The sequence below is a fragment of the Puma concolor genome, chromosome C2, assembly GCF_028749965.1.
Source record: "Puma concolor isolate L17-30 chromosome C2, mPumCon1.1.hap2, whole genome shotgun sequence".
Lineage (NCBI taxonomy): Eukaryota > Metazoa > Chordata > Mammalia > Carnivora > Felidae > Puma > Puma concolor.
In genome coordinates, this window is record NC_141675.1 from 157,609,124 (window position 1) to 157,633,277 (window position 24,154).

General features: G+C 60.4%; 1 protein-coding gene across 1 annotated transcript; it reads right to left on the reverse strand.

Moving 5' to 3' along the window:
* Positions 1–965: 965 nt before the first annotated feature.
* SIK1 (salt inducible kinase 1) lies at positions 966–12,714 on the reverse strand. Its single transcript, XM_086676077.1, has 14 exons — positions 12,532–12,714; positions 11,452–11,622; positions 10,913–11,029; positions 8,450–8,513; positions 8,111–8,272; positions 7,823–7,947; positions 7,598–7,721; positions 6,867–7,090; positions 6,424–6,573; positions 5,833–5,955; positions 5,498–5,714; positions 4,620–4,898; positions 3,827–4,061; positions 966–3,407 (listed from the first exon to the last, which is right to left on the reverse strand). Exons 2-14 carry the CDS (start codon positions 11,605–11,607, stop codon positions 3,047–3,049), a joined length of 2,337 nt encoding a protein of 778 aa, XP_086532203.1. The 5' UTR covers positions 11,608–11,622; positions 12,532–12,714; the 3' UTR covers positions 966–3,046.
* Between the last annotated feature and the right edge of the window lie 11,440 nt (positions 12,715–24,154).

Sequence of the window (24,154 nt, forward strand, 5' to 3'; positions counted from 1 at the left end):
CTGTCCCCAGTGAGCACGGATTCTCCCTCCCCCTCCCCCAGCCCCTGGCTCCCACCCATCCCCCTTCTGTGTCTACGGTTCTGCTGCTTGAGGTCCCCACGTAAGTGTCCCTGGTGTAATGTCCTCAGACTCATCGTGTCACAGCAGGCGTCGGTTCCTGTCCTTTTTATGGCTACTCTTCACGTGCCACCGGACATCACGTCCATCGCCTTGTCAACGGGTGTGTGGCTGCTTCCGTCCCTCGGTCGCTGAGTCGCCGTAATGAACAGAGGCGCCAGTGGGGTCTCTGCCAGAGGTCGGGGCCCACGCCCACCAGCGGAAGGACACGGTGGCTCTCGGTGGGGCTCTGCCAGACCGTGCCACCCTCTCCCTCGAGCAGCCCACGCGGGTGCTGATGGCAACCTCACATGTTTTTGTTTTTGGTGACGACCATCCTAATGCATGTAAAGAGACTGACAAACTTTCTTTAACCCAAAGGTATTTGCCAGGGAGTCAAAATGAAGGGACCCCTGTGCCCTGTGAGCAGCCACGTCTCTCTTATTGCTAGAAGTTCGTAAAGCCGGTTTGAAGAGACTGGGAGAGTCTGGCCGTGAGGGTCTTCCAAATGCTCGGTTCACAAATGGATTCGCTGAGCGTTACCGGGGAGGGAGGGAGGAGGAAGGAGCGTATGGCACCCTGGGAGGGGAGGAACCCACTGGAAACAGGCCGGGCTGGAGATGCCACCCGGGGAAGGGGGACCAGCAGGGCCGGGGCGCGCTCAGCCCCAGGCCGCCCCTTCCCGCGCCCTGCCCTGAGCGCCCAGCGCCCGGTGGGTCGCTACTTCCGGGGGAGGGCAGCTCCGGGCGGCCAGGCTGGCGGGGGAGCTGGTGCCACCGCCCCCTCTCTGAGATCTGAAACCGGAGGGCAGCGGGAGGAAGCGGCTGGGAAGGACGGCACTCCCACAGAGACGAGCACGGGGAAAAGGCAAGGTTCTTCCCCCAAATATTTTATTTAAATATTAAATTAAAAAAACATACACCCGCTAATCATTTGGCATACATTTCTCATGTTAACATAAGAAATAAAATAATTAATTCCGTTGTGGTAAAAAAAAAAAAAAAAACCAAACAAACCAAACTTTGTACACCTTAATCGGGCGCCGTGGCGCCTTCGCACAGGCTACGGCCGCCAGTCTGCGCACCGGCGCTGTGGAGAAAGTACAGAACGCACGTCGCACACACCTAAACACAAGACGCAGAGACACGACTCACAGCCGGAAAGAAAACCTCCGTGAAAGTAAAGTGCTTGTCACGGCTCCGAGGCCTTTGATCTGTGGCGTCACGACAGCAAGGAGTCTAACGAGGGGACCCCGGTCTCGGGGGGAGTCGGCCGCGCCGCCTCTGTGGATCCGGAGGCCCGGACGCCCCCGGGGCCCTCGTCACAAGTCAGCAGGAGGCTTTGGTGATTTCTCTGTGGCCAGGCGCGAGGACAGTGCCTTCCCCGACTCTCCGGCGACAGCCACGGGGAGGTAGCAGCAGCGGCCGTGGCAGGGCCGGTGGCCGGTAGCAGGAAGCCTGGCAGGCGCGGACACGCGGGCCGCGGCCCCCCGTGCACGCGGCCGGCCCCCTGCCCTCTAGGAGCCCGGGGCGGCGGGGGGGGGGCGGTGTCCTCGGCTTCTCCCAGCGCCCTCCTCTCCCCTGTTAATACTGTAGGTTGTAAGAGCCAAAGTGAGCTGAAGGCACCTGGGTCGGGTCGAGGGACGGGGACTGACTGGTGCAGAGGGGGTCGGGTGGCTTCTGACCCGAGTTCACCCGCCAGGTGAGGACGCGCCTCGTCTCCCCCCTCCGCGCCGACCTGGTGCCGGTGCTTGCTAACGTTACCAGAGAGCAAAAGTGACACCAGGAACACAGAAGTGTAGTAAAAAATATAAAAAATAAGTAGTGTCTATCTGTCTGTTTATATACATGGACAGTATCTGCTTTAAAAAAGGAACAAAGCTTGAACAACACTGATCTGACCTCTCACTGCGGTATTCTCGAACGAAAGCCTGACGTGTGCGGCCCGGATGAGGCAGGGCTACCACGGGCCACGGCCCGGTGGCGGCAGGCGGGCGGGGCCGCGCACCCGCGACCCCGCTTTGCGCCTGCCCCTGCCCGACGGCCACACCTGGCCGTATTGCACACCCCCCGCCCCCCGGCCCTGGTCAGTTGTTCATTTTGGACCCTGATAATGAAATGCATAAAAACTTAAATTAGCAGCGGAAATAAGATGGGCAGCAGGAAGAAACCTCTCCGGGGCCCTCCGAGGCACGTGGGGGACTGAAGCCACGTGATCCGGGCCGGAGCCCCAACCTCAGTCACCCACGGCTTCTAGTCTCTTCCTACGGCTCCTCTGAAGGATCCTGGAAACCGACCTCGAGCAGTTGATAGATAAAAGTTCTCATCTAAAATAAGAAAACACCGTCCTTGGGGTTCTGATTTCAGGGTGGAGAATTCCAGGAATTTGTAGATTATTTTCTCCTGGGCCGGCCAACAGAGCCTTTTTAAAAAAACTGATACATAAAGTAGAAAGTTCACAGTCCTCGTTCTGAAGCGTAAATGTTTCGGGGAGTGGAGAATCGTTCACCAAAACAAACAAAAAAGGCTACCGAACACACACGCACGCACGCGGATGGACACGCGGCCCACGCCACGGTCTCTCCCGAGGCAAGCCCCGCGTGGCCCCCGTGGCCCCCTCCCGCCGCCCCGACCGCAGTGGCGCTGGCCAGTCCAGCCAAGCCCTGTCGCCTCTCGCCCCGCCGCCCTCCTTCCCCTTCCCGTCCGCCCACCCCGGCACGCCCCTCCATTATTATTTTTCTTCAGAAAGTTTCCAGGCCCTGCTCAGAGTTGCATTTGCTCAGTGCAAGGGAAAAAGTAAAACCAAGAAGAAAGTAAAAAGCCAAAACACCAAACGTATTGCTTGTTTCGCTTCTAGAAACTTATTGGCTTCGAGTCCGGAAACGTCTTCACATACTCTGAAATTATTGCTTCGAAGGGCCGGCCGGCCCGAGCCGCAGGCGGGGGGGTCCTCACTGCACCAGCACGAAGGTGCCCAGCCGGCCCGAGGTCAGGTCCTCTATCTCACAGTCCGCCTGCGGCAGCCCCGCGGCCACAAAGCTCGGGGGCAGCGTGGCGGCGGGCGGCGGGGCTGTGGCGCTGCCGATGTGCAGGTGGGTGTCCAGCAGCCGGGCCGCCGCCGCCACCGGGGAGCCCCCCGCCTGCAGGAAGTGGGGCGGCAGCAGCGGGCCGGGCGCCAGCCCCAGCTCCTTCTGGAGTCCCGACACAAGGAGCGTGCCGTCGCACGGGGCGAGGACCAGCGGGGCCGGGGGCGGCTGGGGGGCCTGCTGGCAGCCGGGCGGGCCCGCCGGGTGGTGCTGGAGCTGGAGCAACCTGGAGGGAGGGAGGGGGCGGGTCAGCCGCCGGCTGGGGCTGCTCCCCACACGCGAGGCTGTGCGTGACTAATCCCTGAGCAATTCCTGACATTTCCATTCTCCGTCTTGCTTCTGCGGCAGCTCAGAGATGCCACCCAGACGCGACGTTCTTATTCGCTGCCCCCCCCCGCCCCCCACTCACGGGCGGGCCTCAAAGTGAGGAAGGCCGACTGCTCCCCCCCTCCACCCCCATCCGCCGGAACGAGGCCCCACCGGCGGATCCCCCCACACTAGGGGCCGGCAGGTGCATGCGTCTGATTCCACGGAGAGGGCGAGGAGCTCCCGAGATAAGGTTACTCCAGAAACCCAGACGTCCTCGAGCCCTCCCCAGGGGGCGGTCACGGGAGCGAGGCGGGGGGGGGGGGGGGGGGGGTGTACCTCTGCTGGTGTAGGACCTCTTCCAGCAGGCTCCGGCCCTCCCGGCTGCCGGCCCCGCCGCCGTGCGGGCCCGGGCTCGGCGTGGGCAGCTGGAAGGCGCTCAGGCCGCCCCTCGTGGCCCGGCTGGAAGAGGAGGGCGGGCACACCTGGCGAGCCAGCCCCTTGATCTTGTTCAGGCCCAGGAGCCCTTTGGCCCTCGTGCTCTTCCTCAGCTGCTGCCGGAAGGCTTTCAGCCCTGGGGGGTGCAAAATCAAGCCGGTCCGTGGGTGGCCCGCAGACCCCGGGCCGGCGTGAGCAGGGAGGGACCCCATGCAAACGTGAAGGCATGAACGGATGGCTTTCCCGTGGGGGTTAAGGGCACTCTCTGGTCATCCGATCGGATGACCCCTCCCGGGGCTAAGTCCTCTTTTCTTCAGAGTTTGATTTGGGGCAGCAGCTCCAACCCCGAACGAGTCTGGGCAGGGGTCCTCTGTGGACGGAGGCACGAGCGGGGCGGTGGGCTGAGGGAGGGAGCCCAGGCAGGCAGGTGGGGGCTGCCTCTGTGGAGGGTCCCTCCCTGACCTGTCCCCTCCTCCAGGTGAGGCGCTGTGGCCTGGCATCCAAGTGTCTCCTGGGCTTTTAGGACCGGCCACTAGGAGACCCTGTGAGTTCATCCCAGAAGACGGGGACATCTAGAGCTCCCCGGCCAGAGACTCGGGGCACGCCATCTGCACCGGGACAGGGTGACACCCTCCCAGGGGCACACACAGCACCTTCTGGGACGGGTAGAAGAGGAGCAGGAAAGGTTAGTCACCTTGAGTGAGCGAGGTGTCCGACGCCCTCCGGCCTTCCTGGAAGCTGATGGGGAGCAGAGTGACCCCTCCTGGGGCCCCCTGAGCCTGCAGCACTGGGGTGGCAGACTGGGCCCCCAGGAGCGGTGAGGCCAGTCTGAGAGGGGAACAGGTGCCCACCAGCCCCTGGGCGGCCAGGCGTCCACTGAGCCCCGCTGGGCCGTCGCCGGCCGAGAAGGTCAAGCAGCTGTCGGAACTGGTGCCCTCCGAAGGGCTCGCGGCGGAGGAGGAGACGACGATACCTGCAGAAGAAGCACGCGCTCCTGAGGGGCCTGACGCTCCCCACGGCCAGAAGCAACCCACCAGCAGCCAAGTTTTCACCGGAAGTCAGAGGAAAGAGCAGGCACGGACACTTTCTCCGTGCCTGGTGCACAGCCCCTGGGTCTTGGGACAGCCCGTGGGGCCAGCTGACAGGGGCAGACGGCGGTGCTGGCCTCCCTGTGCCTACCCTCAACACGGGGCAGGAGTCTATGACGGCCAGAGGCTGTCAGAGGCGTCTGGGAGCCATGATGGTGGCCGGCCACCTTGAGGGTGCGGCTGCCGCCGTAGCTGACCGGTGGGGCTCAGACAAGGACACACGGGGGCCTGGGCTGCGGACCGGCCCTTCCGGCCCCCGGGGGCAGCCAAACCCCAAGCTGTCCTGCCACCGGAGGACCACGTGCAGTCTCGAAGTAGGATCTGCGTGGCCTCGGGGTTAGAGCAGAAGGCAAATCCGGACAAGGGCAATCGGACGCCCACCAGCCAATAAGGTGCACTCTCCATCGGCCGGTCAGAGTCTCCACCGCACGCCCGCCCCCTGGCCGGTGCCCCGGGCCGCGTTCCTGCCCCACCGGGCACTTACACGGAGGGGCACTCGGGGAGAAGCAGGTGGAGACCTCGGCCAGCGTGTGCCTCCGGCCTGTGCCGCCGGACAGGGGCTCCTGCGGCTCCCGCTCCTCCTCCAGGCCCTGGCCCTGCCTGACCTCCTCACTGATGCTCGCGTCTAGCAGGCCGCTCGGGGAGGTGGGGCGATTCCGGAACACTCCGTTGCAGTTGGCGTCCAGGGGGAAGAGCAAGGGCTGGGGGGACAGACACAGACCTGTAACTCCTGGGGCTCCACGGGACGCGGGTGGGGGGTCGTCACCACGGCTGGGAGAGCCCCTCCCACGCGACGGCTGCCCAGTGTAGATCACACACCTGGAGTGAGCTGAGGGGGTCACAGTCTGCGTCCGCCTGCAAGACAGACTGCCCGAAGGCCTGGGGCTGTGGGCACAGCAGGGAGGGCTGGAAAGAGTCACCAGACAGGCCTTCCTGAGGCACCTGCGGGCAGACAGAGGACAGACGTCAGCAGGGAGGTAGCTTTGGGGACAACCGCAAACAGCGTCACTAGGAAGGCCCCACTGGCTCTGCCACGGGGCTGACAGGTCAGTCACCAGCTGCCTGGGCTCAGGACATATGCACCTTCCTCTCCAAGGCCATGCCGCCCAGGGTGACCAGGGGAAGGTGTCAGGAGGCCAGACCGGGGACAGTTAAGGAACAAGTGGCTGCAGGGTAGTGCCTGACCCGCAGCGGAGCGGCCGGCACCCCCTCTGCTCCATGTAGCCTCTGGTTCGTGGCTCCCACGGGAAACCCCCCCCAACCCCCATGCCGCATGGGCAGGAGACAGCACCCGGGGGCCGGCGGGCTCAGCGGGCGTCTCGGTCCCGGGCCCGTCTGGGTGAGGGACCGTAACTGGCGGGCGCGGGGGTGCACAGTCTGGGCAGAGCTCGGGAAGGAGGCCCCCCCCACCTCAAAGCCGCCGAGATCCGAGCTGCGCGGCCTCTGCTGCCGGGCCAGGCCGGGCCGCGCCGACGGCTGTGTGTGCCGATGCTCCTTCAGCCGCTCGAGGAGGAGGTAATAAATGGCAGCAAAGTGGTTGTAGCTGCTGTTCTGCAGTGACTGCAGGAGGCAGAGGGAAGCGGGGTCAGAGCGGGGCCAGCACGGGGAAGAGCGCGGCAACAGGGCTCCGCGGCGGGCGATGCCTCCGACGCTTCCCGAGCGGCTGAGGCTCCCTGACAGGCCTGTTCCCAGGGTTATTCCTGGGTGGCCGAGAATATCCTTTAGAGGAGTGGACAGCTGGCCCTTAAATTAGCCCATGTTCCCGTTTTAACTCGACTGGCGAGCGCCTGCTTTTCCTCGGAGTGAGCGCCTCTCCTGTCCAAGCCCGCGCGAGGCCGGGCGGTGGCCCTCACCTCCACGGTCCTCTGCCGGTCGATGCCCAGGGTGTGCATGATCCCCAACACCTGCTCATCGTAGCGGCCCAGGCTGGCGTTGTAGCTGAGCGCAGAGAAGGCCGTGCAGGCCTGCCGCGGCACCGGGGGCTCGGCCTGCATCCACCTGTGCTGCCGGATCTGGGCGATGGTGATGCGCTTGCTGGGGTCCACCACCAGCATGCGGCGGATCAGCGTCTCACAGTCTGGGGGGTGAGGGAGGCCCGCTGAGCCCGGGCGGCCCCCCTGCGTGCTCCCACCACCGCCCAGCTGGGTCCCGCAGTGGCCCCGCTGGGGACCAGGCTCCCCTCCTGAGCACGACACACGAGTGACCGTCCTAAAGGACGCCAAGACCGGGGGCGGTGGCCCCGGGCTGCCGCTCAGGACCTGCCACCAGGAGAGCCAGCAATCGAGGGGACGGGGTCCTGCCGACCTGCCCCAGACCGAGGACCAGGCCGGCCGGCATCCCAGAGACTAGGCCCTCTCGGGGGGACCGCAGAGCCTAGGCCCCCCCCCCCCCCCCCCCGCCCCACAAGTAGGGCACTGAGGAAACACCCAGTGGGCTGGGCTTGTGTCGCAGGCGGCAGGGAAACAGCCCGCGGTAACGCGGCGCTGACTCACGGACCTGACGGCACACCCAGACACCGTCGGGCAGGCGTTTCGGGAACTAAACCCCCGCCCCCTGTGCAAACCCCTCGTCCCGGGTCGCCCACCTTGAGACATAAAGAACGGGATACGGAAGCGGCCCTCCAGCACCCGCTGCCGCAGCGCCGGCAGGTTGGGTCCGTCGAAGGGGAGCGACCCGCACACCAGCACGTACAGCACGACGCCGAGGCTCTGCAAAGACCACACGGACGGCCTGGGGTCAGCGCCCGCACGCCCGCGGCCGGGGCCCTGGCGTCTGACGCGCGCCGCCCACGCGGGCTCCTGGCTCCTACCCAGATGTCCAGCTGGGGGCCTTCGTACTCCTTCCCCTCAAAGACTTCTGGGGCCGCGTACGGGGGGCTCCCACACCACGTGGACAGGGGCTCTCCCGACTTGTAGAAATTCCCAAATCCAAAATCTGAGGGACAGGAAAACGGACGGTGAGGTCACGGCAGAAACGGCAGGGCCACGGACACAAAGGCGCGTGCGCCAACAGCGAGGGGCCTCGTGGGCCCTTAGGAGACCGCGCTTCCTGGGCTTGGGGACCACCCCCCGCCCCCCAGCCCCGGAGGGCCCCTTGCCTGCCAGCTTGATGTCCATGCTGCCGTCCAGCAGCAGGTTCTCGGTCTTCAGGTCCCGGTGGACGATGTGGTGGCTGTGGCAGTACTCCACGGCGGACAGAATCTGCCAGAATTTCTTCCGTGCCTCGTTCTCGCTGAGGTGCCCGTTGGAGGTCAGATAATCTGAGGAGTGACAAGCCGAAGCTCCAGCCCTAACGTCCAGAAGTCTGGCCGTCGTCTGGAGCGCGAGTGAGGAAAGCCGTACGACTTAAAGACGGGCAGACCCAAACGCCGGAGGGCGGATGCCTGACCAGCTAAACCCTCCGCTTTCAACAGATGTTAGACACAGGCGTGACTTACCAAACATTTCTCCATTTTTCGCGAATTCGGTGACAATGTAAAGCATATCCTTTGTCTCCATAACCTAAAAACACAAAGACCCAACGTTCAACCACACGGGAAGAGAACATGCCAACGGTATAAATAATCTACTCGAACCCCAGTAAATTTTTAACTTCCCCAAGGACGAGTGTATCCATTATCTTTAAAAAGGAAAGAAAATAAACACTTCTGTGTTAAAGAAACAGATACGGGGGTTCCTATTCAGGAAAAGAATTTAAAACATCAGAGGTGAATTCCTCACTAACCTGTCTATCCGAACGCACTAGAACCTTCCTGTATCACCGTGTTAACGCAACTGCCTCACCCACCCGCCGGCTCTGTGAGGCCTCAGAGGTCTGACACCCGCAGCATGCACCGCTAGGGCTTTCTTCTAGAAGCCTAGCAGGCAACAGATGATTCGGGCCAGCGCAAGCTGAATAACAGATAACGAACACCCCTTCCCCCATGCGTTACTGACATGATGAATTGGGCGCCGAGAAGCGGGTTCTGCCAGGTTAAGCCACGACAGACCGCTCTTTATACGGCAAACTCCTCAGCATGTGTCAGTAGCAACAGCCGAGGTCAAACACACCCTGCAGGCTCACTTACGGGTCGAGAATTTTACTTCACTGTGCAAACAATTTTAAAAAAGAGTTGAAAATACAGCTAGCTAAGAAACAAGGTAAATTTCACATCTTTGGTCCTAAAAGAAGGAAATCCAACTCCTTCCCAGGCGTTTTACAAGATTTCAAAGGGAGACACAGAGACAATACGTGCTCACAGGAACAGATTTCTTTAGGGTTCGAAATACAGTTTTTCCATAAAAAAGACACTTCAAAGGCAACTGGTTTAAGCCGTAAATCTAACAAGACAGCAAACACAGTGTGTGTGACCAAGAATCTCCAATGTCCTGAAGTGTCCTGGCCCTCCACATGTGCGGTAGAGGCCTGAGCAGGAAGGCCGAGGTTCGTCCCTCTCCTCAGTTCAAAAGAGAGCCGGAGAAAGAATTAAGAGTAAACGTGTTTGGGGTGTTGGGAAACCTCCAGGCAAGAGTGTAGTGTCTCAGCAAGGTTCTGGGGCCTGGGCCAGCTGGATGAGAGTTAGACACCAGCGTAAAACCCCGAGGAATGACATGCATTGCTGTCCCTATCACGTCCGAACAGTTAAAGCGACCCAGACAGCACCGAGAGGTTTCACTCGGCCAAAGGACCTCTCACTCTGATGCTGGGGGCGATGTGCTGTCTAACTGGGCTGCTCCACACAATGGGCCAGCAGAGGGACAGGAAGACCAGGAAGGTACACTCTGGCTCATCCCTCCAGCAAAGTCAAAAACAGGGCTCGGGCCACTCCTGCGGAAACAGGCCAGGCACATTTCTCAGGCACTGACATCAGCGGCCACGGAGGAAACTTCTTATCAAAGCAGCACAACTAAAAATGACACAGAAACAAAACACAAGCCCGAGCGTATGGTGGAGGGCTGATGACTGCACTCAGTGACTCTAAGTGAACTGTCATTCAGGGGAACACAAGCCCGGTGACACTACTTCCGTGGGACAGTTTTCTCTTCTAACGCCCTCTCCTGCCACGCTGCCCGCCGAGCCTCGCCGTGGGCACACACACACCCGCACCGTCCCGTGTTCCTCTCAGATTCGGGAGGCTTCACGAGAATCCCCAGAAGGAACTTACACCCGGCACAGCTGGATGAAATACCGAGCATTTGCAAAAAACGTAGCAGCCGGCATCTCATCTGCAGAAGTGGTCGGGTAAGAGTTGCTTTACTGCGCTCATTAAATCAGCGCTTGTAATATTCCAAAGATATGATTTATTAGTTAAAACACGGTAACGACAATAACGTCACAAAACAAACCGACAGACGGATAGGGCGAGGCATGTTCTTAACGCGGATTCAATGACAAGTTCTCTGTTCTCACCACGGCAAAAGTATTTTCATCTCTCCGTTTTTGACGGAAGAGTTGAAACGGGAAGACAAATGCCTTTGCAAAGAGCTCACGGAAACTGGTAAACGCAGCCGGTTTTAAAGTTGAATAATCATCTGCAAAGGGGGAAGCGTCTCCTTCCACTAAAATCTGTCCTATGCTAAATGCTTGACATGAGACAATACCTACGTCTGGTTGTTTGTTTTCTTAGGAAAGTGAATCTAACAACCGACCTCTACGCATTTAAAACTGGAGCGAATGACAATACGAAATAAAATTTTAACGAGGCAAATCTCAATTATGATCCAAAAGCAAGAAAATAATTGAAAACGCATCTGAAGAGCTTACAAAAATCAATCTATTTACCTTACACAGCCAACCCCCTGCCTCCCACACACACCCAAAGAGAGGGGCAAAATTCAGAATCGCAGACTTATTGTTGAAAATAAAAGGTAATAAATACACTTGCCAGAAGTAACAGCAAAAGGCAAACTTGAGTCCTTACCTGATAAAGCTTTATGATGTGAGGATGATTCAGAAGCTTCATGATCTGAACCTCACGATATATTTTCTCCAAATTACTGGAGTCTAATCGAGTTTTATCGATTATTTTTATTGCAACCTACAGTTTAAAAGAAAGGATATTTTTGTCCCCAAACGCCTTTCATTGACATGTTTTGTTTTTTGCAGCTTAATTTCTGTAACACTTTATGTCCCCAAAGGTCACAAAAAGTTGGGGGGAAAAAAAAACAAGTCACCATTAATGGGACTTAAAGTTAAGGAAGTATCTTAAATGTCTTCTAGCTCACTTTACAGGGCCTCGGCCTGGATCCCAGAGCCCCACACTCCTGGGTCATCCGGTCATTACTCTCTCTGCTGCCCCCTAATATTTGTCAAAATTATTCAGAATCATAACATAAAGCATTTTCTCCTCGTGGAACTGAGAACTGTCAGCCCTGAGACATTGCACGATGAACCCTGAGGACAGGGAAACCACCCAGCCGCCCCCAGGGAGGGTCCTCACAGGCCAGGTCTGGCACACACCTGGGTTTTGGTGACTCGATGCCGGGCCAGCTTCACTACGGCGAAATTGCCCTTGCCCAGGGTCCTCTCGACGTCGTAGAAGCCCACCCGGAGGGGCTTCTGCTGGCTCTGGCTGGAGCCCGCGGGGGCCGCACTCAACTCTGACATGATCACCATGGCTCCGGGGCGCACCTGCGGGCCACCCGGGAGCGCACTCAACACCGGACCTGCCTGACCCGACCCGGGGCGGCGGCTCGCGCTCCCCGCCGCCCCCTCACTCTGCTCCTTTCTAAACACCTCACCTCGCCGGGCGCTTGCCCGCTCCCACGCCCGCTCCCACGCCCGCTCCCGACACTCCGGCTCCCAAGACCCCCAGCCCTTCGGGCGTGTGGACCCCCTCCACCCTGCGATCCGCGGTCGACTCCATCCCGACCCCCCGACCCCCCAGCCCCGCGGGGCGCGTGGGCCCGCTCCCACCCTCACCGCCCCCTGCCGGTCCTCTGCTCCATCCCGACCCCCGACCCCCCAGCCCCGCAGGGCGCCTGGACCCGCTCCCACCCGCCGCCCTGGGGACACTCCATCCCGACCCCCAGATCCCTTCAGCCCCGCGGGGTGTATAACCCGTTCCCCCGCCGCCCGCTCCATCCCGACCCCCGACCTGCAGCCCAGCGGGGCGCGGGGCCCGGCTCCCACCCCGCCGCCCGGGATCCGCTCTACACCGACCCCGGGCTCCCAGTCCGGCAGGGTGTGTAACCCGCTCCCACGCCGCCTGCGGCCGGCTGCGTGCCGATCCCCGGACCCCCAGCCCCGCAGGGCGCCGGGACGCGCTCCCACCCCTCCGCCCGCGGTCCGCTCCATCCCAACCCCCGGAGCCCCAGTTCCGTGGGGCCGGTGGACCCGCTCCCACGCCGCCCGCCCCACAACAAAGGGGAGCCCGGCGGCGGCGGGGCGAGCGGCGTCCCGCTCCGAGACCCCCACGCGCGGGCCTTCGGGCCCCGGAGCCCGGAGCGGCAGTCGGAAACCAGAGCCCGGGAGCTCCGGAGCCCCGGCCCGGCCGCCGCGAGCCCGGCGGCGGCCACCCCGGCCTCGCCGCCGCCTCACCTCCGCCGCCCTCCGAGTGCCGAGGCCGGGCCGCCGCTCTCCCCGCGGCCCCCGCCGCCCGCTCGGTCGCTCGCGCTGCTCGGGCGCCTGCTTCTCGAGCGCCTGCTTCTCGGGCCGCCGCCGCCGCCGCCGCCCGGGCCGCGCCGCATGTCAGCTCTGAGGCCGCGCGGCGCGCTCGGGCCGCACGCGCCGCCCGCCGCGGGCTCCGCCCCGGCCCCGCCCCGGCCCCGCCCCGGCCCCGCCTCCGGCCCGCCCCCGGCCCTGCCGCGCCGGCCCCGCCCCGCCCCGCCGGCCCCGCCCCCGCCGCCGCCGCCGCCGGATTGATACATCCCCATTGACGTCGCTTTGACGCCAGAGCGACGCGCGGCCGAGCGCCAGGCGAAGGGAGAGCGGGAGATCGGGCGGTTGCCAAGAGACTGGCGGCTCTGACGCGCGCGCTGATGGGGCCGTCGCCCTGGCGACCGCGGGGCGGTGACGTCAGGGGCGCCGGCCGCCCGAGGCCCGCCGAGGCCCGCCGTCCCGCCTGCGCTCGCGTTCCCGCCGGCGCGCGCCCCCTACCGGACGCCTCGGGCGCTGCAGGCGGCTCGGCCTCCAGTCCCGGGGTGCAGTTCTCCGCCTGCTAGCGCGCGCAGCCGCCCTGGCGCGGCGCCCCCACTTCTCGCGCTCTTCCCAAAGGCTTGGTTCTGGGGCATTTCCCAACCCCCCGGAAGTGCAGCACCGCGGTTGCTGCGTCCTCTTTGGACCCGTAGTCCGGGGTCCCCGTTATCGGGGTACAGGGCCCCAATTTCTGTCGAAAGTCCTCGGACTTGGCACCTCTATTAGGAGAAGTAGCAGGTGGGGCTCGGGAAAGCTCGCAGACTCGCAGAATAGGGCCACACGGGATGCCAGGTGACAGCCCGCCAGCTCCCACTCCCTGAATTGCCCCCCCCCCCCCACCGCAGCCCAGAGAAGCGCCAGCACCCCCAGGGACCCTCTGGGACTCGGCAGCTGCAGACACGCAAGACCTGGGGGCAGCCCAACTCCGGTTACCTTTGTTCTGCACAAATCTATTGTTTAGCGAGTGAGAAACTTAAACACAGGAAACCTGGGCAGCATCTTCTGGCACGGGGAGCCCCGGGTGGGATGGGTCGGCTTCTCGTCCTGGGTTTGCCCTCCGCCCCCTCAAGGCGCGCCAGTGGCGTGGTTCAGCCCGCCCGTTCTCCCTCAGATCTTCGGGTCAGCAGCTGGTGACAGACCAGAGGAGGCTTGGGGACCTTTGTAAGGGAATCCACGGGTTCTGCTTTGACGAAGGCACCTAGGGGGATGGAGAGAGGTGGAAAGGCCCAGAAGGCCGGTTTCTCGGCGGGCCAGAGGTGTCGGTGGGAATGGGTTCTGCCCACTGAGGTCTTCAAGCTCTTGGGACCAGCTATGGGGAGCCCAGTTAGCAACACCTTCAGTGAGGTGGTGATGGTTCTCCGACAAGTCCCCGATGCTCTGCATTCAGACAAGGGGAGGACTCTGCTCCTGGGGCCGTGGAGGGGTGGGGGGGGGCAACGGGTGGGGTCAGCTCAGGCCATGACTTCCTCCTTGGCGGCAGTGGACAGGGCAGGTCCTGTGGACTTAGTTACTTTCCTCTGCTGCCTGTTTCCCCAGAGCTGCCTGGGACAGTCCTGTGTCCCCCCACCCCCCCCCCCCCCCGGACTGGTGCCCGGCAGCCTATTCCCTGTTAGAGAAGAGGCCGGACAGGATGACAACGGCAATGGGTGACAATTGCCGTTGGTATTGCTGTTCACTTCATGTCCCCTTGTGCCTCATCAGAAAATAACACGTTCTCTAGGGAAGACAGAGGCTATGGGTGAATGACATTTTTTGAACATTAGGCATTAGGAAGGCAGTGGTTTGGGATTTGAATTTTACGTCTAGCCTAGAATCATTTTCCCTTGTGTTAAATGAAAACACTATTTCATAGGAGGGGGTGGGGAGCAAAACTTAAGTAAGATGGATGCAGAACTTAGAAGCCTTCTTCCAGAGGCTTCCATGCGTGGCCTGGAGAGGTGGCTGGACTGGTGAGGGCACCATGTAGGACTCGGATGTGCTTCTCCTGATGCACAGCCACCAGCCAGACCGAATATTTCCCAATCACCCCTCCCTGGGCGGTTCTTTGTGGGTCAGTTTGTTTTGAAAGGCCTTTCGGGGACACCAACAATTCCAGAATTTTCCTTAGTCTTTCAGAAGTGCCCTGATTGTCTGTCCCAGCTATATCCGCCGAGAATTTGGAGGAGTATTTTTACTTTCTTCCAGCTGAATAGTTCACAACTGCTTTTCTTCCCTTCTGGGGGTCCCACTAATCTCCTAGGAGAGCAAGATGCAGAGATCAGAAACCGGGGATCTGAATGCACTCACCTGCGGCCCCTCATTCTGTGACCCCAGAACGTTCCTCAGGCTCATCCAAAGGGACGCCCAGCAAACCGGGGCCCCTCCACCCCCTCCCGTCCCAGGTCTAGCCAAGTCTTTTGAAAGGTCATAGGTGTTTGCAAACACCTGGCTGGCTGTTTGGAAACATTGTGTCATCGCTGAATAAAAACGTGCAACCAAAAGCACCAAAGCTGCCTTCCCAGAGAAGGTCCCTGGACCCAGGTGCACTTGTCCCTTCGACCCAGTCCTTCCTGAGCTTCCAGCCTTCTGAACAGCCCCGCGTGGGCCGTGGCCACCCCTCCGCCCCAACCCTTGGGTGGAAAGTCTGCTCTGCAGAGAATGCAGGCAGGGCAGAGGCAAAGTCTGACCCCAGAACGGCCGCCACCTCTCCCAGTGGGACTCTGGCTGGCACCCCTGGGAACTTGCCGTTGACGCGTCTCTGCTTCCAAGGATCTTCGATTATTCTTTGCATCCTTGGCACACAGAGGCCATAATTCCTTCCAGAATCCTTGACTTCTTTTCAGATTTCTCGTCTTGCATGCTCTGTGTGCGTCATGAGGGGGGGGGATACACAGTGTGTGCTCCAGGAGAGGTAAGCAAACAATGGGAGGACTCCCCCACTCGCCATAACGGAAGAAACGCTCTCAGCGTCTGCAAGGATAGTGTCTGTTTTGTAGATCTTCGCGGATTCGGGAGAATCAGGAAGTCGGTTTTCTTTTCCATTTGGAATTTCTTAAGCCTGTGATCTCATGGCAGTCTTTCTGGAGTTCACCTTCCTCTCCTCAGGTCTTGAGACAGGAGACCCCGTCGGCAGCAAGTGGGTCCCTTCGATATTCACACTTTCCTGGCTGGTGTTCTAAACCCGTTCCCTCCAGACTAAAGGTGGTGGGGACAGCAGCGCCCCTTGTAAGGTGGCTTTCCCCTTGTCGCCATAGGAAGGCGAGGTGATTTTCTTCCTGGACACTGTCCTCCTAGATACTCAAGGTCCTTCTCTGTCCTCCTGGCTGTCTTGTTTGGTTTTATGTGGTTTATTTAAGGGGTCAGGCCAATGATTTCACATATCAAAAAATAAGATTGGCTGCCAGCAGCATTCTCGGGCTTCAGCGTTGGCCCCGGTCCCTTCTGCCGTCTGTTACATTTGCAGATCTTGACATGGACACAGGAATAGACACTCCCTCACTGCCTCAGGGAATCAGTGCCCCTGGCCTTGGGCTCAGCAGGTGGGAAGAAAGCACTCACCCTCCTCCGTGGACACCTCGGCTCCAAAGGTATCACCTCCTACGCCACGGTTCCTCTGGGTCCGTGACTGCCTCGTTGGTGCTCAGGTGAGGCCCTCCACAGGCTGGGAGAGGAGGAATCCTGGGTCCTGGGGACTCTGGGACTGGCATATGTGTCCCGAGAGGTCCCAGAGAGGGAGCCATGGGACAGGCAGGGCAGAATTCTAACACACTGGGCTTACACACACACCAGCAAAAACTTCCTATTAGCAGACCAGCTCTTGAATCCAACGTTCTAGGACTCTGGTTCCCATTTCTGTCTCCCACCAGTGAGTCCTCACTGATAATGGGGCTAATGGGGCTGCCTGATAGAAAGCAAGGCTGTGGTTGGTGCCACACCCGAGGACCCAGCAGGCCTTTGGATGTCTGTCTCCTGATGGGCGTTCTGTAGACAGCTGTCTTAAGGAGACTGGGGTGGGAGGGGCCGCAGGACTGGGCAAGGGAGCAGCAAGGACCTGAAATGTACCTATCGCGGGCTCGTTTAAGAAAAGCAACATCCAGAAACTTGGTGGGGGGCGGTCACATGTCCTGGTCGCGTTCCCAGAATAAACCAGCTGTCCTCAGGTGGAAGGAAGCCGCACCTGTAAATGCCTCAGTTCCCGCCGTCTTACTGGCGGTCCCAAGCAAGTGGGGAGAAAAGTTCCCACTCCTCCGTGTTGTAGAGCAGAGGCCTCTGGGGTGCCCTGACCTCGTGCAGACCAGGCACCGGGCCCAGGAGCCACAGTGTGGTCACACCCCTCATTCTGGGCTTTCCGCAGGGGCTGCACAGAGCTCCCGGACCCCTGCTGGGAGATGTTGGACTTCTAAGCAGTGATTCTCATCTGACTGTCATCGAGCACGCTATACTGTCTTCTTTACGGCTGTTCACTCATTCAGAAACGATGTGAGTTTCTACTCTTGGTCAGAACTGTGCAGGGGTGTGCCCGGGCACCATGGACAGTGACGGATGCGCTGGCAGCGACCGAGCGGGGGGCGGGGGGCGGGTCTGAGAGGGCGGGGAGGTGGCGAGGCGTGCGGTGCCTGGGGGGTCCCCCCTCAGGCGTCCACCCAGAGTCACGGAGCACCTGCCGTGTGCCACGCATATTGGGCACGTGAGCACAGCAGGAAGGGGACAGACAAGGTGCCTTCTCTCCAGGGCAGATGCCTCGTTAAGAAGACAGGCAACAGGGGTGCCTGGGTGGCGCAGTCGGTTAAGCGTCCGACTTCAGCCAGGTCACGATCTCGCGGTCCGTGAGTTCGAGCCCCGCGTCGGGCTCTGGGCTGATGGCTCAGAGCCTGGAGTCTGTTTCCGATTCTGTGTCTCCCTCTCTCTCTGCCCCTCCCCCGTTCATGCTCTGTCTCTCTCTGTCCCAAAAATAAATAAACGTTGAAAAAAAAAATTAAAAAAAAAAAAAAGACAGGCAACAGGATAAGGCAATAAGGTGATGGGCAGAGGGGTTTGGCAGGCATCCCACGGGGGGCTCCTTCTGTCTTCCCGAGAGAAGGTGGGGACACAGAGCAGGAGGCCGGCGGAGGCAGCTGAGGAGAAGCCGGAGAGGGGGATCCAGGCCAGCTCCGAGGCTGGAGAGGCAAACGTGGGTGGACGTGCTCAGCATCGTCAAACGCCCGTCTGCAAATTATTGCACAGGTGGCCTTGTGACTCTTCCCTGGAGGTGCTCCGGTGAGGACCGTTGTGGCATAAGTGGGTATCTGGGCTCAACCAGGGTTGGGGCATTGCCAGGCGAGGAGTGACGGCAGGGAAAGCAGCCAGGATGAGGGGAGAGGAGGTTGGGATGTTTGCGTGGAGCGGACCCATCCTGGGTGTGGCTTCCCCACGGGGGAAGGAGGGGGTGAGGGCAGCAGAGGTCCGCTGGGCAGCACAGGAAGTGTAAGTCGTTTGCCCAGCCCAGACCCTGGGGCGGTGGCAGACGACTCCCCCATTCCGGGTGTGAGCCGTGGGAGGAGGGACAGGCAGTGACACAGAGGCCCGGACACTGGGTCTCTGTGCGGCCTCGGGATGGATCCCAGCACGTTCAGCGGTGTCTTCTGGGCACACAATCGATAGGAAATTGAGAAAATGCGCAAGTCCGGAAAGATGAAAACAGAAAACCCTGGCCATGCTACCGGCAGTGTGATCTTTTTCCATCCAGTCTTTTGATGAAAACCGTGCGGAGACCCTGTTCCGCCAGCCTTCTTCACCAGCCGCGGACGGCAAGCGTCCTGCCAGGCATCACGGAGCCATCAGAGCGGTGGTTTTAGCGTCTGCCGGGAATTCCGCTGTGGAAGTGGCCGTGTGGTCCCCGATTTAACCCCTTGTTGTCCTCCCCTCCACGCGGACATCGTGGTTCCTGTGCTATGAAGCTTTCCTCTGACATTCCCCGGGAGGCTGGCTTGGGGGTGATGTGGCTGTTGGAGAGGCATCCAGGGTCAAGGCTGGACACCTGGCCCAGACAGCTCAGGACGGCGCAGCCCGGGGGTGGGGGGTGGTCCCTGGAGGCCAAGGGCAGAATTTCGAGAGCCTCAGGGCCTGCAGACACGCCTGGGGACCCGCAGGCACAGGCCACCGCAGCAGAGCTCAGGAGCACCTCGTCCCCCCATTGCCAAGGTGACACGGAGGCCTCTGATTGCCCAGGAGGAGGCCGGCTCTGCATCAGGCCTTTTCATAGCCTGCAAAGGTGTTTTCATCCCCTCTGACCTGGTTTCCATGGTTTCCGGTGTTGTTGTTACGTTGTTTGTTTAAAAAGAAAACACACAGACTTACGTCACGAGGAGGCAGAGACGTCACAGCCATCAGCTAATAAAAATGACCGAAAGCTAGTCCCCAGACCACGCACCCGCAGCGACGTCTCCCCAGTACGGCGGGACAGCTAATGAGCCGTGCAGAGACGGGACGTGGAACGGAGCCGGACAAAGTCTGGGGCGTTGGCACCCCGCGGTCCTGCTCACGTCTCCGTGGTGGTCCCTGAGAGACCAGAAAGGACAAAAATTTGGTCGGGGAGAAAACAAGACAGCTCAGGCCACAGCTGCTCAGAACATAGAGAGTTTGCAGGTGGGCAGAGCCTCTCGGGACCAGCCAGACCGGGAAGAAGGTCCAACCAGATCCCGGGGCCGGGGACTGGTTAGTGGCAGCTGAGCAGCGGGAGGAAGCTGGCCCGTCCGCTCCGGGGCCGGCCCGCAGCCCAGCTCCCGCTGTCCCCCCTCGATGGTGTGTGGTCCCAGGGCCCTCGAGCTGATGTGAAGGGTACCTGAGAGGCTTTGGAGAGCCCAAGTGCAGGAAAGGCCCAAGACGGACAATTTAAAATAATAGGGCAAGGGGCGCCTGGGTGGCGCAGTCGGTTGAGCGTCCGACTTCAGCCAGGGCACGATCTCGCGAGGTCTCGCGTGATCTCGCGTGAGTTCGAGCCCCGCGTCGGGCTCTGGGCTGATGGCTCAGAGCCTGGAGCCTGTTTCTGATTCTGTGTCTCCCTCTCTCTCTGCCCCTCCCCCGTTCATGCTCTGTCTCTCTCTGTCCCAAAAATAAATAAACATTGAAAAAAAAATAAAATAAAATAAAATAAAATAAAATAAAATAAAATAAAATAAAATAAAATAAAATAATAGGGCAAGCTCAGTAGTGGGATATTCCAGAGAAGCTGGCAGCAAGAGACGCCTGATCTTGGGGCCATAGGACTGTGGGGGCTGTGGGGTAGCGGGATAGTGGGGCCGGGGGGCACTGTGTGGTGAGGGAGAGACAGAGCGTATGGCTGGGGGAGGCACAGCTGAGCAGGGCAGACACGTGGACTGTGAGGCAGCTGGGCAGGGGCATGGGGGCCGTGAGCCAGAAACAGGAGTGTGCAGTGACGGGTCTTGTTTTTCCGTGGCCTCCGGCCCCTGACCTGAATTTACCCCGACCTTGACTGCTCCCCGTCTCTCTCCTCTGGGAGTGCCCTGCTCCGGGTCCCCCCACCTAAAGCTGAGCCACTCAGAGAGAGAACCCGGACAGCGACTGCCTCCCCTCCCCCTTGCCAGTCCCTCCACCCCTCCGGGGTGCTACCCCAAGCTCCTGGGCCCCAGAGTCAGCGCTGGGACCCTGCCCCTCCCAGGCCTGAGCCAGCAGCCCCCCAGAGTGGTCCCCGGGGACACTCCACAGCACCCCCAGCCCCAGCCGTTGCAAGGCATCTAGGACGGGCGCTCTCTCGCCCTCTGCCCCCAAACCAGATGCGGGAAGGGGAGGAAGGGTGAGCAGGCAGACATTCAGGTTCTAGAAACAGAAGTCCTTGGCTGGATTCCTACGGGCTGCAGGACGGGCTTCAGCGGCTCTCAGGACCCCCTTCCTCCTGGTGATTCGGGAGGCTGTGCCACACGCCCCATAGCCCGTGTTTTGAAATGTTGACGGTGAAGCTGGGTCATTCAGGCCGACGTAGCTCACTCTACCCCACCCCACCTGTCCAGTGTGTCTGAGGGTACCTGCCTGGGGCAGGGTCCCCTGGATGTGCTCCGTCTCAGGCCTCCATTCCAGGAGCCCCTCTCTGGTCCCAGCTGACACTCAGTCCTAGTCTGAAGGGGGTTGACTCTCCTGGCTGGTGTCCTTAGCCCTTGGGTCAAAGGCGACAGCCTCTAAGCCTGCTGACCTCACCTCTGAAGAGCGTGGACCCTCCGTGCACTGAAAGCCAGCTTCCCGGGGCAACCAGAGGGCTGGGCCTCAACCTTGAGTTGTTTCTGTACTGGCTCATTTACATACATACCCCTCACGTATAGGGGTGAGGCTAGAACAGGCGTCTAAAGACTTCTACACCTGCACAGAGTAAGCTTTCTTTCTTCGAGGAGGTCATGCTGAGTGACATGGGCCAGTCACCAGAGGGCAAATATTCTACCGATTCCATGCGGTCAGATTTGTAGAGGCAGAAAAGAGCACAGTGGTGGCAGGGGGCCTGGGAGTCGGTGTTTCGCGGGGACAGAGTTTCTGGTTGGGAAGATGGAAAGTTCTGGAGATGGATGGCGCTGAAGGTTGCCAAGCAATGTGAATGATTGTTTGTTTTTTTTTTTTTTAATTTTTTTTTTTCAACGTTTATTTATTTTTGGGACAGAGAGAGACAGAGCATGAACGGGGGAGGGGCAGAGAGAGAGGGAGACACAGAATCGGAAACAGGCTCCAGGCTCTGAGCCATCAGCCCAGAGCCCGACGCGGGGCTCGAACTCACAGACCGCGAGATCGTGACCTGGCTGAAGTCGGACGCTTAACCGGCTGCGCCACCCAGGCGCCCCAGTTTTTTGAAAAATTTCTAATGTTTATTTATTTTTGAGAGAGAGAGAGGGAGAGAGAGAGACAGAGCTCGAGCAGGGGAGGGGAGAGAGAGAGGGGGAGACACAGAATCCGAAGCAGGCTCTGGGCTCTGAGCTGTCAGCACAGAGCCCGACATGGGGCCCGAACTCACGGACTGAGAGATCATGACCTGAGCCGAAGTCGGATGCTCAACCAACTGAGCCACCCAGGCGCCCCGGCATTGGGAATTACTTAATGCAACTGAACTGCGCACTTAAAAATGGTTAAGGTGGTAAATTTTATGTATCTTTTATCACAACAACAAAAAAAAATAAAAAGCCACGTCCAAGGGTCCAGCAAGACCCTAAAGCACCACAGGACCACCCAACAGCCCTCCACCCCCTTCCTTACAGACCAGAGGCCGCCTGTGGTGCCGAGGCAGGCCCAGAACGTGTGCCCTCAGGCTCGTACCGGCCACCAGGGAGGTGTGCCTCAGACCCCACCTGCCACTCTGAGCTGACGCCCGCAAGGGCTGTTCCCAGGAGCCCAGAGCAGCTGGGGGACACCGCGCCTTGGTCTTCCCCACCTTACCCTTCCCTCCTTACCCTTACCCATCCAGAGTGAGTCTCCCCAGAGCCACACTGTTCCTACAGCGGGAGCCACTGCTGTCCCCTGCTACCTCTCCCCCGTCGCCTGTGTCCTGCTCCGGCGACCCTGCGTTGAGGCTGGAAGGGCCCAGAACCAGGGAGGCAGGCCCTGCTGAGCAGACGGAGGCTGGGTCCCAGCGCACCTGCTGAAGGACCTCCATGTACGGGAGGGAGGCGGCCAGGCTGGAGGCGGGGCTTTGGCTCACCCTGGACCTGTGCAAGTCTCAAATAGCACAGACGGACCGAGGCCCTTCCCTCCACCCTGGATAACACGCTCCTCTCAGGACCACAGCATCTGGACACGAGCTATGTGGACAGGTGTGTGTAGGTGTGTGTGGCTTGAAGGGCTGTGGTGTAGGTGTCCATAACAGTGTGCGTGCAATTTAATGTGTGATTTTCAATATCCTTACTAAGATAGGTTCTTGCTTTTATGTTTATGGGCCATTCGTATTCCTCGTGACTATCAGGCCTTCTTTCCTGCCCTGTTTTCTATCAGTGGGTTTTAGCCCAGACTCCCTTGGTTGCGAAAAACAGAAATGCAACCCAAATGGCTTTAAGCTAAAAAGGAAAGTTCGTGCTTTCAGGTCAGGCTTCAGGCTGAGTTAGATCCAGGTGCTCGTAAGAAGTTTCTCTGTTCTCTTACATCTTGCCAACTCCATCTCCCAGCTCAGCTGCCCTGTGTGGCCCTTCTTGTTTTCCATCAGCACATTCCGTCTTGTAGCAGTGATGGCCAACACCATGGGAGAGCCTGCCTCCTGCTCTGCGGTTCTGGCTTGCAGCCCAGGGTCCCCCTTCACCGGCCCGGACTCGGCCACACGTCTGACCTCTGGAGGGGAAGTGTAGGTCAGCCCACTGAGTCTCACGGGCTGAAGGTGAGAGAGGGGTGGTTCCTGAGGTGTTACCCGAGGAAGGAGCCACGGATGCCTTCGGGGGAGGAAATCAAAGCAAGTCCCCGAGTAAGGCAAATGCTCCTTATTTGTTCTGAGAACTCTTTACATATTGAGGATGTTAATCCTTTGCATCTTTGTTCCACATATTTTTCTCAAGCTCGTCTTTGTGAGTCTCTTCCTGGAGGCCAGTGCTGCCTTTTGGGTTGTGTCACAGCTCGGGCGCCCTTGCCCTACAGTGTCCTTGTGTGATGACATTGCGTGAGGGGGGTTGGTTAGGCCACATTCCCCGGGTGTAAATGATGCCATCCGACAGAAAAGGAGGAAAAAAAGCGTGGCTAGGACTTCCGTGAACGACTAAGCATTTGAAAGCTTATCTGGGCACAGACGTCACGGGCGAAGGCCAGAGGGAAGGAACCGCCACTCACCTAATAAAAGCGTGGCCGCACCTGTAACAGTTACTGAGGTCACGCAGTAAAAGAAAGGGCGCCGAGGACGGACGGTGCAGGTGCAGGGCTCTGGGCCCTCGCTCGCTCTCGGCGACGTGATAAGGAGCGTACTTGGAGCTCGTTAACCTGGTGACCGGGCTGTGGACTACAGGCAGATAGAACGGGCGGCCTAACCCTCCCACAGGCAAATCCCAGGCAGGCCCTGGATCCAGTGGGTCCGGAGGTCCAGCTCCAAGGCACCCTCCCCCCAGCCGGCCCCCTGCCCTCCCCTCCCCCACGCCCTCCCTCTGCTCCTTCCCAACCTTTCCAAGGGGTAGGTTCTAAAGTGCCAGGGAGGACGGCCCGGTGCACACTGTGCTTCCCCACCCCCACCATCAGGCTCCCAGGCCATGTCGTCCTTGCCGTGAGCTTAAATTCAAGGGCAACAGAGCGCGGCCGGGGCTCCTGATAAGGGGCTTCTGCACGGCTGCCGGGAAGGAGTGCCCTGGGGCCGGGCCTGCGGCAGGGAGAGCATCGGGGCGTGGGGCAGGCTCACGGGGCACTTGTGGCCCACCTTGCTGCCCGGAAGGACGCGTCCCTGGAGAGCCAGCCCCTCAGGGTGCGGGCCAGCTCTGCTAGGGGCGGTGCCCCTTTCCCAGCCTTCTGCCCGGGAAGGAGGGGTCTTCAGGGCTGACAGAACAGCCCAGAGAAGTGACCGCAGGGACCGGGGGAGGGGGCCTGAGGCCTGTTAGGATGGGCCTGCCGGCTC